The following is a 16,118-nucleotide window of genomic DNA, read 5'->3' as shown; positions in this document are numbered from 1 at the left end:
GACCCTTGGGAGGAGTGCCCAGTCAGGGTGACTGGGACCCAGAAGCATAATGGTGGCAATCTGTCATCATCAGCTCCAAATCATGGCTCTTCTAGTTGGGTCTCCCCTCACAGACAGAACCTCCTTCCCCTTACACACAGCTCAGCCCTAAATCACGGGGGACCCTTGATTAGCAACAGACCCAGATACATTTGACTGCTGTACCTACCCATGCCCAACTTATTTACTTCTGCCTTTTGAGACCCTGGTAAAAAGACAAAGTTGGGTCTCCTTCCTTCTACATCTCAGTCATTGATTGGTTGACCTCAAGGAGGCTTTTCTTTCCAAACTAACTCCAGAGCCTGACGTTTAGAGCACTTCCTTTTCTAGGGAATCCTCAGAAGGAATGTGTCTCCATCACCGACTTACTAAAAGAAAGAGTGAGAGAGAGATGGGTTATGGGATGGGGCCCCCATCCTGTGGCTATTCCTCCAGATGCTGCCTTGAAAGCAGCAGGCACATCTGCCTGAGAAAAAGGCAGAAAAATCATACCCGTTGTCTTGTAGCAAATTCAGATGTCTGGTTTATTGGTTATGTTCTCAGGATAGCAGTGGCAGAATTCGATTTGCCTCTCAGTAAAAAGGCAAGGAAGTGAGCAAAATGGAAGGGCAGCCTTCCCAAGCTGGAAGGAAAATGCCACAGAGAGGACCAAGGACAGAGAAACTCATGCAAAGGAAAGCAAAATGAGCGAGGTGTCTCTAGCAAATAGGTAAAGAAGGAAGGAATCTCCGTAATGGTCAAGTGAAGAATACAGCCAGTTGCCTGGGACTCTGGGGAAGAAAGGACAAAGAGATGGAGAGTGCTAAAGAAGTAGAATGGGACCAGGCAAGTTTCTGGTGAGGTCTCTAGAAGATTCTCCTGGGCAGAGGAGCTGGGTTTTCTCATGAGTTTTCAGAAACACACTGTCATTTTCTGCTTTAATGTCAACTGGTTTCCATTGGTACTCTGGATCGAGTGAGCTGCCAGCCAGAGAATTTGGGGGGTTACAAAGGTATAAGAAGGGTCTTCGGGTGTGTTGGCAGCCTATTCACCTCCTGCGAGTCAGGGGGAAGATGGCATGGCATGTGACCAACCCCGGGCTGAAGTGGTCAACTTGCCTGGCTCCTTCTGGTCCATCCAAGAGGAGTAAGAGAGAGTCCGTGCAAGGAAGCAACAGGAGAGAACAGTGGAAGAAGCCGATGGTCAGAAAGGAAAAGAGGAAGTCTATGTGGTTGTCCAGAAACGGCCATGCTCATTGTGTCCTTTCCTTGCATAGCCTCCAAATGCCTGCCTACCTATGGATTCAGGGATCTCTCATGTGGTACAGCCCATCCCTGCAACTCCACTCATGCTGCCTTTGGCTCCCACCGACTATGACTAGGCACCTCATAGAATTAGATCTGTGCATATCTCAGCCTCCTTGCACAGATCCACCCTGCCTCCTGTTCCCTGCCTTGGCTGTGCCCATGGCCAGTGGCACTGGTAGAGTACATCATGTAAGCAAAAGAAGACAAAAAGGGAAAAAAAGAAAGAACAGTCCCTGGTGGGCTTGTGAATTTTTCTTTCACACTTGACCTTGAACTCCCTGGAAGCTCCTACTTTCCTCCTAACCCTTCCCTCCATCCTCTGTCTTGGTGCCAAGACTCTGAATAAGCCACCAACCAGAGCTCTGAGAAGGGCAGGGCAGCTGGGGCTCTGACCTAGGACATGGAAGTTCAGGGAGAGCTGACAGTACTAAGCCTCACACCCCTCCAGAGTTTAGCAAGGAAACCCAAAGCTTGGCTCTTAGCACTGACTGGTTAAAATAGGAAGCTACTCGCGGCACTTTTTCCTGTAGGAAGGGAAGCTTTGCAGTCCCGCCACAAGTGGGCTCCTCCTCAGTCAGACCCGGTCCTGCTCTCCCCTCTTCCCCCAACTGAATGGTCTTTAAAAGAAAACACATTTTGTGTTACTCCCCTGGGCCCATTATTACATCACACTACCGATATCCCTCCAGTTGCATTCACAGGATCATAGGATCACAGATTTAAAATTGGAAAGGTCGGCCCAGTCGGTTTTCAGATGAGGAAGCTGAGGCCCAGAGAGGCTAAGTGACTTGCCCAAGGTCACACAGCAAGTAAATGCCAGAAGCATGATTTGAACCCAGGTCTTCTTGACTCCAGGTCCAGGGTGTGCTATCCATGACACCAGCACTGCCTCTGGACCAGGTGACTGAGGAGCCCAAGTGAGAACGGGGCTGTTTGTTTAGCATACTTCAGCATTCCCTTACTACAGTGTTAGAGGTAAAGCTCATGTTTAAAAAAAAAATCATGTTAGATTTTCCTTGTATTCAAACCCTTCCCCTGTGGGGGCAGAGTCATCATGTTAAAGAAAGGCCTAATTCTTAATAAGATAGCACGTTCTTTCTCTGGCCTTAAAGCAAAAAACCTGTGAGTCCTGCCTAGCAGAATGGCTTCTGCCTACTGGGGCTGGTATGGATTCGAGGTGTATAAAAGGAGAAATGTGCCTCACATCAATGCTGCGTCCATCTTTGACTCATTTACAAATGGTAAACTCTTTGGACCCGGCTGTGCCCTGGCCCATCTGGTGTGATTAACTATGCTAAGGACTTTGCAGGGCACACGGGGTGCCCCAGCGCACTGCAAACGAACCCTGGCGCCCATCGGCCGCTTTGAGGTTATTCTTCCGCAATATGGTTTCCACAAGATGGTTTCCACACCTGAACTGTGACACCGCTTTTCTTGGCTGAGAACTTGGGCCTCGGAGCCACAAAGTAAGTTGCGGGGGCGGACTCAGGCTTGGGAGAGGTGGGTAGGGCTACGGGCACCGGAGACATCGGGGATGGGCTAACTGGCGTGACAGCGACTTCTGAGTAGAAGGTAGGCTGAGAACTGTAGGCTGGCACCGAGTATACAGAGGAAGCTCGGAAGGTGGTGGGTGAGCTGGCATTGACCGGCTGGGAGGGCGGAGGCGCTGGCTTCAAGGCTGGGACTGAACCAAGCTTGGCCAATGGCTTTGGGACAGGGCCGTCCTTGGCATCTGGAGGTTGGAAAGTAAATAGAGATGCATTGAGCTGATACGGTTGGTGTTTCATGACATCTAAAGCATTGAGAGGCTTCTTCCCCTTTTTCTTGCTTGGCTTGGAGGTGGCCGGAGCTCCAGGCTGTTGCTTGATCGCAGCGGGAGGGTAGGATGGGGAGTGGATGGGATTGTAAGCAACAGGTGGGGGGGCTCGAACATTGGAGGAATACTTCCAAGAAGCTGGTAAAGATGGAGTGGGAGACTGAGCTCGGGCCATGTGAGCCTGTACTTTTTCTGAGTCTACAATGTACTTCTCCATCCGAGACTGTCTCTTAGCAAAGAGCTGGGCCCCTTTACCGCTCATTTTTGGCAACTCGCTGGATGGTCCCCCCCCAGAGACTGGTGTAGCGTTTCCTGTGGGCGTCACCTTGGGTGTGTAGTTCACACTGGCCACTGCTGCTTGAGGTCCTTTAAAGGGACCGGCCACATTTGGAGTACTTGGAGGCTGGTAAGTGGTGGAAGCAGGCCGAGCTATTTTAATGGCAGATGCAACTATTCCCTGGGACTGGTTCGAAACAGGGAATGCAGGAGGTTGGCTAGGAGCTACAGTCGATGGAGACCAAACTGGGGAGACGGGAGTGACTGGTTGAGAGGGGGAGGGTTTGGCAGAAGGTTTGGGAGCTACAGGAGGTGGGGTCTTCTGCTTAGAAGAGTGGCCCTGCATGAAATTGCAAGCCTCTGCTCCAAGGCTGAGGTAGTCTTCTTCCGGTCCTGACTCGAACCCGGCCCCAGGACCTCGCTTGCCCTCAGCGTTTTGCACGAGTGACAACAGTTCGGGGTTAGGGCTGACCTTGGGGTGTTCTTTGAAGGTAAACATGGGCTTCGAGGCGCCCCTCCGCCTGGCCTCTTGCAATATGCCCGTTCTCTTGGCTGGCACAGCAATCCTCTCATCCCGGGAAGCGATCTGTTCGGTGGGCTCATAAAAAGCCTGCTGGGCCCACGGGGCTGGCTGGGGCCACGGAGGTGGTTGTGCTGGGGCAGCTAAGGGGCTGGTCACCCCTCTGGACAAGACTTCTGGCGGAGGGGTGACCGCAGAGTAAGGGGGAGGCGCAGGAAAATCATACAGAGGACTTGCCAGATTTCTGGTAGGGGAAAATGGCACAGCCGCCTGATTCATCGCTCCTGGGAAGGGCTTGGCCGTCCTGTTGGAGGCAGCCAATCTGTGGGCCTCCGGCACATCTGGGGCTCCGCTGAAGCCATTCTGTTGAGCTGTGTGGCTTCCCTCCAGGTAGCTTTTAGACACGTTCCTCTGCATTCTCATGCTTTCTTCTTCTGTCCTCTGGTACGAAGTGACTGTTCTCAGCCCATCTGCCTGGCCGTCCTCGAACTCCCCGCGGGCTACGCCCTCTGCCTTTCCCTCCTCTTGCTGAGCTGTGATCTGGTCCATCCTCTCCCTCCTCTTGGCAAACATGAGGACGCCCTTCCCGGAGCTGTCTGGCAGCATCTGCATCGTGTCCCCGCTTCTCAGCTTCTTCTCAATGTCTACCAGGCCAGAGTCCCAGTCCGAGGTCCACACTGGGGTTTCGTCGTCGTCGTCAGCTTCCGAGACGATCTCTTCATCCACCTCCGACTCGCTCGTGAACTTGACCTCCACAGGCCCGTCTTTTTCGCTTTCTTCCTCGGTGTCTATCTCGCGCTGAAGCTCTCCGGTGCCGTAACTGATCAGGGTATACTTCTTCGCCCTCCGGCGACGTTTCTTAAACATCAAAACCCCCTTGGAGTTGGGGTTGAGGGCATTGGTGAGGAGAAGGGCGATGCTCTTACACTTGGACTTGGCTTCCTTCACCTGTTTCTCGGACAAGCTTTCGCTCCTCCGGAACCCTGGAAGAAAGACAGAGAGGATTACGGAAATGAGCAAGGTCAAGGGAACGGAATCTGCAGTTAGCCCTGGGAGGCCGGGGCTCCTTTTCAGTTACGTGGTAATGCTTCTCCTCTCTCGGGAAACTCCACCTGAACCACGAGGACGAGGAAAGGCCCGGAGTCTGGCTAGCTCATTTATTTGTTACTAAAAGGAAGCTTTGTGCCAGGGGAGGCGAATCTGCCGTGCTAATATGGACACAAAAAAAGGAAAAAGAACAGAGCAGTCACAAAAAAAATAAATAAAAATAGAAATGCAGAGAAGGAAACTAAAAATTCCTAAGGGGCAACAAACAGGGCAATTTGGTTACTACCTTGTTAAATTTATAGAACAGTAAAAAAAACAAACTATGTTCCTGGTTTCATATACAATTCTTTTTTGTTCTGAAATGTTTGTGTATGTACACATGTATGTATATGTATACATATGTATGTATGAAATTTGCAACACGATGTTATTGAAAATACTTGAGCACAATATTAGAGGAAATAACAGGGAATTCATTGTAGCAGTGACCTGACTAATACGAACACCACAGACAATACAATTCCTGAACATTAACAATAGCTAATAAAGGTAGGACAGGGTATAATTAATGATTGAAATGACAAAGTTTTGGGGTGAGCAACTTGGTATGATCCTGGTTCCCAAGTCATATTATTTGGAAGGAGACATAAGCCGGCTCTACATGCATGTAAGCAGAATTGGATGTAAATGAAAGATTTGGCTAGTTTCATTTGGTCACTCTAGATAGACCCACCAGAAACAGAAAACCTAAAAATACACACTCAGAGGTGGGCAAGCTGTGGCCTTGAGCCCACATGTGGCCCTCTAGGTCCTCAAGTGCAGCCCTTTGACCAAAGCCAAACTTCCCAGAACAAATCTCAGATCCTTCCTCATAGGGGTATTAAAAATTTGGAGCCACAGGGAAACTTCAAAGTCAGCCAGCCTTAACACTCTCTCTAAATAAATACAGAAATAGAAGACCAGAGAAAGGAAGGACCTTACTGAAGGTAATGCAAGTAGCAAATGACAGAGTCAGGATTTGAACCCCGGACCTCAAGTGTCAAACCCATGGCTCTGCTTCACCTATTTGCAAACCATAGTAAGAGCTGACATGCATTACCCCCTTTGAGCCCCACAATGGCCTCATGAGGTAAGTATGGAGTATGGGGAGGAACCTAAATATTACATGACTTCCCAAAGCCTACACGGTAAGTAAGAATTAAAAGTAGGATTTGAATCCCGATCTTCCTGCTGCCAAAGCTAATACCACCCTTTCATACATAAATAAGGAAATTTCCTCGCAGTACCCTTCCTAGTAGTCTTTCAAAAGAAGAGGTCTCAAGCAGATTTCAGTATCAAAATTGCTTTCATGTAACTCATAGAAAAAGCCTCGATCTACAGGACCAGGATTCAAATTCCAGCTTGGCTATTTATTTATTACCTGTGTGACCTTGGGCAGGTCACTTAACACTTCCAGCCTCCATTTTCTCAATAGGATTAGATCAGGGATTCTCTGTTTGATGTCACAGACCCCTTTGGCCATCAGAGGAAGCCTATGGGCCCCTTCTCAGAATAATGTTTTTAAATGCATAAAATGAAATGCACAAGATTACAGAAGAAGCCAATTCTACTGAAATACCATAATCAAAGTATTAAAAAGAAAACCACAAGTTCAGGGACCCCAGGTTAAGAACTTCTGGACTAAACAAGATCTAAAGTCCTTGCCAGCTTCAAGTCTTGGACCCTTTAAATCTCCATTCTTTTCCACCTCCAAATCTAGAAGCATAACCTATGACAAAATTTCATTTTTGTTGTGACTGGTTCCAAAGCCACTGACAGAACTATTAACTCAACATCCACGAGACAGACAGCATTGATTGGTTTAGGAAATGTGGGCCCCAAATGGCTGCAGACCAATCTAATAATCATTAAAAAATTTTTTTTTAGCAGATTTGTGATTTCACTAAGGAGGGAAAGGTGATTTCACTGAGTTCACTATCAGGGCAGTTCAGCACCTTGGTAAATTAAAAGTCTGGGAGAGTGGCACAAGGCACTGAAAAATTGAGTTACTTAAGCAACTTACTCTGGGTCACAGACCAAATATGTATGAAAGGAAGTACTTGAACCTAGGCTTTTCTGAAGAGGTGGGCTCTCTAGCCACACTATACCCAACGCCAAGATGCTGCCTGATACAAAAATTAATATGTCACATATCTACAGAAATTTTAACTGACATTTCAAGTACTCCTTCAACTCCTTCAACAATGGTAAATGTTAGCATACAAAGATTGTGATTTTAAAATTCTATTGGCATAAACTTCTACTAGGTTTCAACATTTTAAAAACATAACCTATTTTTTCCAAAGTTTCCTTTGTTAGATATTAGCTACTGTCATTAAAAAAAAGATTTGGCAACAGTTTCATTTCTAACTCCATTTACTTAGTTCCTTTTTAAGGATCAAGTAAATATTTGTCACAAATTAGAAAAATTCAATTGGCTTTGAATTTCACAAAAGAGATAAGTCTGTTTCTTACTTTTGAAAAATCAAAGGAAAGATGTACTTAGCTCACACCAGCACGGGAAGGAACACACCAGACAGACCTGAGCTTACCAGAAACAATTCTGTCATCATGACACAATGATTTTAGAAATCAAGTTGCTGATATTCTCCAGTGTTCCCATTTTATGGAGGGACAGAGAAGCTGGGAAGGCTGAGCTCATGCAGGATTCCTGCTCCGGTCTTCTGGAAACTGGAGCCCCAGTCGCCCAGTTGTTACTGCCTTGGCTGCCAAAATTTAAAGTATGTGAACTCTTCTCTCTGACGCCCCTTTAATGCATTATAAATGGGCTGATTACATATAGATGCTTACAGCACAAGCCACAGCCGGCTCCACATGCCACTGGGGACACAGGTGGCTCTGCTAAAAATATGCCCTGGAAGGCATTAGAATTGGGTGCTGCTGCTCCCAGCATCCCTGATTCCAAACCCTTTGAAGACAACCCTCAAATCCCTCACCAAGATTCTTGACAGAATCCACAAAGGAAATGTCAAGAATAGTCATAGTCTTTCTCCTCCCCAAACCCCTTTCACAGTAAAAGCACCCAGGCTTGTCTTGCCTTTACTACCTTCCTTCCTGAGAACCCCCTCCCTACCAAGCAGCCTAGGATGTCACCATATCCCCCTTTGAGCTCCCCTACCTCCTGAGCTGAGAGTTTGACCTCTGTGTCAAGCGGGTAGACCAACAAGTCAGGGCACTGTGCAGCCTCATGAAGAATCCCTGAGCTGCTGGGATCAGGTATCCCACATGCTGGTGTCCATCAAACAGACTTCTGCAAGCATCATCAAGCTGCAGACATTTCTCTCTCTCTCTCTCTCTCTCTCTCTCTCTCTCTCTCTCTCTCTCTCTCTCTCTTTCTCTCTCTCTCTCTCTTTCTCTCTCTCTCTCTCTTTCTCTCTCTCTCTCTCTTTCTCTCTCTCTCTTTCTCTCTTGAAATCTGGATCTGCTTTTAATATCATATCCTTACTGTAGCCTGACTCTCAAAGATGCCTGTCGGCAATAGCAGTAGTAGCAGAATCCATGGCTTTGGCCATTTAAACTCAATTTGTCCATTTCAAATGTGTTTCTGGGCTGTCTTAAAAGTGGCACAGTTCATTTTTTAAAAAAATGAAAACAGCACCCAGCTGGACAGTACTTCTCTTTGGTGAGGGAATAGAGAAGCAAGCGAGACACTTTGCACACTGCTGATTGACTCTCATCTCTGTTCCAAGTGGCTGACACTGTTGGCCCCTGGTGCCTGCCTACAGGGAGAATGAAGAGGATTGCCAATGAGCAAGGAGAGGAAGTTGACAGCCTGGGAGAAATCCTTCTGAAAAACAGAACGGAGTGGGAGAGGGAAGGGAGGAGTAGCAGGTGATGGGCCAGGTGAAACAGCCCTTGCAAAGGGCCGAAGCAGGGCTCAGGAGTTACTTACGGGCGTGACGGGCTCGGTGCTTGTGGGGCCTCCGCTGATCCTTTTCTGAGATCTGCTGATCTTCTCCCTGCTCAGTGCCTTCCGAGGAGATGGGAAAGGAGACCACAGAAGGAGGTGCTTCAGCCCGCCCTCCTTCCACTTGAAAATCACCACACCCCTTTCTTCCTGCCCAGTTGGACCCTTCTGCCTTCTCTCTGTCGTAGGAGTAGTTGATGATCACTTCAGCCCTGGAGAGGTGGGGGGCTCCCGCCTCTCTCTCCTGGGTAACTTGCAGCTCTCGGCCACTAGAGAGCTGAATTAACTTCTCCCTGGGCCCCTGACCAGAATCCTCTTTCTCATCAGAGAAGGCAGACGGTCCTTGGCCAAGCCCTCCCTGCAGCTGGTCAGGGTGAGGGTCAGGGGAGGGGTGGTTTTCAGCTCCTCCCGGGACAGTCCCCACCAAGGCCCCAGGGTCTTTGTGTCTCTCCGGCAAGAGGGACAACTGCAGCTCCACCACGGCTCCTGGCCTGCTCCCCTCTGTCTCCCTTAAGACTATGGGCTCTGTCCAGGGTCTTCTTGGGGGGTGCAGAGCTATTTGGGGGCTTGGCTGTGTCTCTCCTGAATAATCAGGATTCTTTTCATCTTTCTGGTCAGGAAATTCCCTCTGGCCCTGGGTGCAGGGGGGCCAAATTTGCAGGCTGCTTCTCTCCACATGGTCCTCATGTACAAGGTGGTCATGATCTTGGTTTGCAGTTTCAGGGACATAGGTCTCATTTATTCCACTGGATGGTCTGCACATAAAAGATAATTCCAGATAGTTAAATTCATGGGTGTTTCTTTGAGGGGCTAGCCAAAGAATTCCTGACACTTTTATGAGATCTAATAAATGTAGCACAAGGTCAGTCTGTTTCTGCCTAAATGTCTACAGCAGTGACTGGGAGGAATGAGGTTGGTGGTATGTTGCCTTTCCCTCTACCACCTTAAGAAGCAGGATGCTGTACTGGACAAGGCACTGGCCAGAAAATCAAGGTAATGTGGGTTCAAATCCTACTTTGGACACTTACTTTCAGTGTGACCCTGGGTAAGTCACTTAAGCTCTCTAAACTCAGTTTCTTCATCTGTAAAATGACCTTCAATGACCTTGAAGATCCATTCCAGCTCTGGACTGATGATTCTATGATCCTTTTCTAAGAACTTGGCTCTAAAGCAAACCTTCCTTATCACTTTGATTTCTAATCCACATCTTGACTTTGTCTCCAAAGGCTAGGGGATGCCAGAACCACCTCTTAGATCCATATATTTTGGCACGAGGCCACCGACCCATCTGGATGCTTAACAGAGTTTTTCAGTTTCCATCCAGATGTTTGATGTCACATAAACAAAACCCAGCTCTTCCCAGACAGGGCCAAGAGCTCCCAGATAAAAGTGATCCAATAGCCTTTTTGGAGAATTTATTTTTGGATGGAATGAAATTGAAGGCAATATCTCTGACCACAGGAAATATTTGGTCTTGGTAATGAGTACCCCTTTCCATGCTGCTATGATTTGTGAGGTCATGGGATATTTATAATTGGAATTTGGTCACCTCTCCCACTGAAGCCAGTTGACCAGCTCATTTACATTTTCTATCACATCTTCTCTTTGGGGGATTCCCTAGAAGAAAAGCCATTTCGACAGGTCATGGTAAAGGGTCTGAGTTTCTTGTCTCAGACCTTTGCCTCTGAACTCAGTCCCTCTCCTTCTGTTTGGGTTCTATATCTTCTGCTCTCACTGAATAAAGAAGTATAGTTAAAGTTATTTGAAAAGTTGCTTAAAGTTAAAAAGTTATTTAAAACAAACAAATAAACAAAACCCTCCTTTCTCAAGTTCTAATTGTAAGAAAGCAACTTTATGAACTTGGATTTTCCAGTTACTAATGAATTTCTTCTCTGCCCCTTTGCTACCTCAGGCAGTCATACAAAGAAGTATTAAAGGGAATTTATTCCAGTATTGTGAAACTGAGAACAGTGTTATATAAATGCCGACCATTATTATTATTATGTGTTTTATGAACCTTATTTGATTGACCTTCTCAACAACCCTGGGAGACAAGTATCATTATTATGAGGAAATTGAAGCAGAGAGTGATTAAGTAAACTAGCAAAGTAGGTTGGCACCTTCTCTGCCACTCACAGCATTAGAGAGCTGTCTCAAGCCTGAGAAACAATATGATCTGCACCAGTCACACAACCAGCATGTATAAGAACAAGGATTTGAACCCAGATCTTTCAGGCTCCAAGGCCAGCTCTCTATTTGCCATTCTGACTGCTTCTTGTTGGAGTAGGAGAGTGCAACCCTTTGTGCATTGTGGATCAACTAACTGGCAGCCTGACAAAGTCTATGGACCCCTTTTCAAAGTAAAGTTTTTAATTGCATAAAACAATCTGTGTAGATTACAAAGAAAATCAATTACATCAAAATATGACTATCTATATATTTTTAAAAATGAGAGACTCCAAGTTAAGAACCCCTGATCTACAGAGCAATGGATTGGATTGCTTCCTCACACAAGCCCATTATTAAAAAATGCTTAATACATGCTGATTGCAAGAGATGCAAATTAAAATAATTCTGAGGTACCACTTCACACCCATCAGATTGGCTAATATGACAGAAAAGGAAAATAATAAGTGTTGGAGGAGGTGTGGGAAAATTGGGACATTAATGCCCTGTTGGTAGAGTTGTGAACTGATTTGACCATTCTGGAGAGCAACTTGGAACTATGCCCAATGGGCTATAAAACTCTGCACACCCTTTGATCTAGTAGTACCACTACTAGTTTGGTAGCCCAAGGAGATTTCTAAAAGGGGACAGGGAAAATGACATATCTGTACAAAACTATTGATAACAGCTCTTTTTGTGGTGGCAAAGAATTAGAAATTGATGGGATGTCCATCAAATGGGGAATGACTATAGTATATGATGGTAATAGAATGTTACCATGCTATACGAAATGATGGGCAGACTGATTTCAGAAAAGTCTGGAAAGACTTCTGAACTGATACAAAGTGAATTAAGCAGAACCAGAATAATACAGGAACAGATATACTGTGTGATGATCAGCTGTGAATGACTTAGCTCTTCTCAGCAGTACAGTGATCCAAGACAATTCCAAAGGACTTACGATGGAAAATGCTGCCCACCTCCAGAGAAAGAACTGATAGAGTCTGAATGCAGATAGAAGCATACATTTTTGATTTTCTGCATTTTTCCCCCTTTGGGTCTGTGTCTTCTTTCTCAACATGACTAACAATTTTGCATGATTGAACATGTATAACCTATATCAAATTGTTTACTGTCTTAGGGAGGGGGGAGATGAAGGAGAGAAGGAGAAAATTTGGAACTCATTTTTAAAAAAAAATGAATGTTAAAATTGTCTTTACATGTAACTGGGGGAAATAAAATATTATTGAAAATAAAAGTCTATTGCTTTGAATTTTAATCTGTGTAGTGCCAAATATGCACTGTTTTCCTTTGTATAAGGTCTACAAAGCATGCTTGGTAATACTATTGTCAAAACAGCATGTTAGGTCTATAAGGGTACTAAGGAGAGGGCTATACCAAGAAAGGATGAAGGTGAAATCAGCCAGAGAAATGAAGACTCCACAACACCATCTATATTTCTGATCTCTGGTTCTAGTTCATTACAACAAATTGGATCTCTCTGGACTAAAAAACATCATGCTGCATTCATTATATCCCACTGGAGGTTACTCCAGGTCAGGAGGTTTGTAATTTAGCCAGGCTCAGGATAGGTTCTGGATTGCATCTCTTGGAGTTACGAGAGCCCTCCACTGAGTACATACAGATATGGTAGCTTGAATTCATAAACATTTCCTTATAGGTTAGAATCCTCAGGGACAAGCCAGAGAAATGTTAGCCTTTATTGGTAGCTGAGGCTAGGAGTGTAGCATATATGCATAAAAAACCAAACTTTTTTTAAATTTTAGAGATAGTGAGAGAAGAGAAATCCATATACCTTAGAAGGTTATTTTCACTTCCATCAACATGCAAAATTAATTATATAATGTTTCATGCTTTTAGGTCTGGTAATTTATAAATACACTTAAAGAATTACTGACTATCTTTGAAGCCTTTTGTGGGCATTGTTCAGGAAAAAAAGAGACCTATCTTCTAGTGAGAGTCAGTTTGGTGCAGTAGCTAGCTGACCATGGAGCCAGGAAGCTCTGAGTTCAAGACCTGCCTCAGACACATTCCAGATGTGTGACCCGGCCAAGTCACTTCAACTCTCAGTTCTCTGGATAATTCTTTCCAACTATGATTTGCAGAGAAGGTACTGACCTACACTGGTTGAAGGAGTTCATTCATCAAGAACAACCCTATTCCAATGAAATACCAAGTCTAGCCCTCATTCTCTGATGAGAGATGGCATGGTATGAGGGAAAGAGAACTATTTAATCTCATAAAACATCATTCATTTCAGCCTCATTTTGATTTGACTTGTTAAGAGATGGCACTATCCAATGAATGGTTTCTTTACAATAAAGCAGTAAACAGAATTAAGAATAACAGGCAAAAATTAAAAATAATAGAAGGAAAACCAAGCTGTTCGCTGGGATCCATTCAGAGCTTTGTGCTACAACCTTTCACTAGTTAGAATATAAAGGTCAGCATCAGCCTGAAACTTTCAGGAATAAGAGTCCATTGTGATCAAAACAAGACTAAGAGAGTGTCCCAGATTACAAATGAGTTATGATGGAATTTAACTCACTAAATCAGTAAAGGAATTAGCCCTCCAATCTCCTAAAAAGGAGAGAAACAAGACAAGAGAGCTTCTCTTCTTGAGGGAAAAAAAGTGCCCAAAGATGGCCCTGAGAGTCTTGGACCCAGTAATTTCAAGCCATAATCACAGGCAATAGCCTCCTTCCTAGGTTCCTCCTAACCACCAGGCACTCGCTGGAGCCTTAATAAGTATTTGGCTGGATGAGCCAAGTTTAAGTGGAATATTGATGAAAATCCTTCTGCAATGCCTCACCGGGGTGTGGACGGAACTCTGCATTTTCAAAGGCTGGGCCAGCAGGGCTCCATCTTTAGCAGGTACCACCAAGCTGGAAAGGGAGAGCTAAAAGAGGACCTCGGAGCCTATCTAGTCCAATCCCCTCACTTTACAGATGAGAAAACTGAGGCTCAGAGATCTAGAGCTGCAAGGGACCTTAGAGGTTATCTAGACCCGTTCATGTTACAAATGAGGAAATCAACGTCCAGGGAAGCTAAGAAACTTTGGTGTTGTTGTTCAGCCTTTTCAGTCATGTCTGACTCTTCATGACCCCATTTGGGGTTTTCTTGGCAAAAATATTGCAATGGTTTGCCATTTGCTTCTCCAGCTTTTTTTGCAGATGAGGAAACTGAGGCAAAGCAGGTGAAGTGACTTATCCAATGTCATGCAGCTAGTAAGTATCTGAGGCCAGATTTGAACTCAGGAAGAGGAGTCTTCCTGACTCTAGGCCTGGTGCTCTATCCACTGCACCACATAGCTACTCTAAGCAACTTTCCCAAAGTCAAATGAGTATTAAATATAAGAGGTAGGCTTTGAACCCAAGACCTCTGACCTCACAGTTAATTCATTTCTTTTTCCATTCTACATCCATGTGGTGCTGTCATGTAAAGCCTTGGTGTAGAGAGGCTGAGCACACAGACTGGCTATACGCTGATCACGTTTATAGCCACAGAGGGTCTGTGATGTGTACTGGCAGAAGGGACTCCAGAGGGATAAAACTGAGGATCCCGGAAGTTGTGATAACCTCTAAAAACAACCCTGACCTTCATCCATTTCTATGATATGTAGTCTGAGCTGGGCAGGACATACCTGCTGAGATTTAAGCAGAACTCACAGACCAACAACAGCCATGAAAGCAAAACCAAGCCCTTGGGCAGAATGCTGGGTGTGGAGGAAGGGAAGGCTGGGTCTGAGTTCCATCCCCGACACTTACTAGCTGGGTGACCCTGAGCAAGTGTCAGTACCTCTCTGGTTTCCTCCTCTGTAACATCAGTTGGCCTTGGCTTCTAAGTTCCCTTCCAGCTCTACATCTGTGACCATGTGATTTGGGGATCCTGTGAGCCCATGGCTGTGGACAGCTCATAGGTCTGGTCTGCTTGGGAGACCCACCAGATGTTATTGGCCAACATTCTCCAGGAAGCCACAGCCCTGCAGCACGGGAGTGGGGGTAGGGATTGGCTGGGGTTGGGGGGGGGAGGGTTATATCCTACAAGAAGGCAAGCACATGGAAAACTTTCAGGGAATTGGCTTCATGGAAATGTTTAGGGCTTGCATATTATTCATAAGTAGGGAAAATGACCACCAACTCTTTCTTACCAAATGGGATTATACTTTGCTCCCCCTCCACATACTCTGGGATCGGCTACTCTGGCCTCTTTGCTGTCTTTCACATCTAGCATTTCATCTCCCATCACCAGGTCTTTGTACTGGCTGTCCCCCATGCCTGGAATTCTCATTCTTTTCACCATTGCCTCTTAGGATCCCAGCTTGTTTCTAGACTCTGCTCAAGCACCACCTTCTTCAGGAGGGCTTTCTCAGTCCACAAGGCTACTAGACTTTCCCTCCAAGGTCACCATCCATCTACATATGAGTGTGTAGTTATTTACATGTCGTCTCCCCCGTTAGAATGTGAGCTTCTTGGGGGGGAGGGGTGTTGTGCATTTCTTTGTATCTCCAGCAAAATGAGCGTATATAGTAAGCTAAGCACTTAATAATTGCTTAATTCATTGACTGAATCTCATATTCCCCCTCTCCTTGCAGTCATTTTCCTAACCCAGCTAGTCAATTAAGAAGTTAATGAAATAGTCAAATGAAAAAAAAATCTATGCATCAAATTATTCTGATGAGGGTTTGATATCTAAGAGATATCAAATATAGATGTGTGCATATATGTATACATATATATGCAAATACATGTATGGGCACGTATATATAAGACCAAGCCATTCTCCAATACATGAGTACAAAGGGTATGAACAAATTCTTCTTAAAAGAAGATTTGCAAAGTATTCACCTGAAAAAAAATGCTCCAAGTCAATAATATGAAGAGATATTCAAGTCAAAACAATCCTGAGGTTTCACTTCACACTTTACAAATTAGAAAAAAAATGACCCCCAAAATGGCAACAGTCAATGCTGGAAAGGTT

The 16,118-nt window shown here is 45.4% G+C and overlaps 1 protein-coding gene across 1 annotated transcript in view; it reads right to left on the bottom strand.

Moving 5' to 3' along the window:
- SYNPO2 (synaptopodin 2) overlaps nt 1-16,118 on the bottom strand; it is a 206,278-nt gene that overhangs the window by 24,483 nt on the left and 165,677 nt on the right. The window contains exons 3-4 of the mRNA XM_036763192.1: nt 8,937-9,706; nt 2,738-4,920 (exon numbers count right to left, since the gene is read on the bottom strand). Coding sequence (XP_036619087.1) covers nt 2,738-4,920; nt 8,937-9,706 — 2,953 coding nt within the window. The remainder of the gene's footprint in view (nt 1-2,737; nt 4,921-8,936; nt 9,707-16,118) is intronic.

Source organism: Trichosurus vulpecula, chromosome 6, assembly GCF_011100635.1.
Source record: "Trichosurus vulpecula isolate mTriVul1 chromosome 6, mTriVul1.pri, whole genome shotgun sequence".
Classification (NCBI taxonomy): domain Eukaryota; kingdom Metazoa; phylum Chordata; class Mammalia; order Diprotodontia; family Phalangeridae; genus Trichosurus; species Trichosurus vulpecula.
This window is presented reverse-complemented; position numbering and strand designations above follow the sequence as displayed.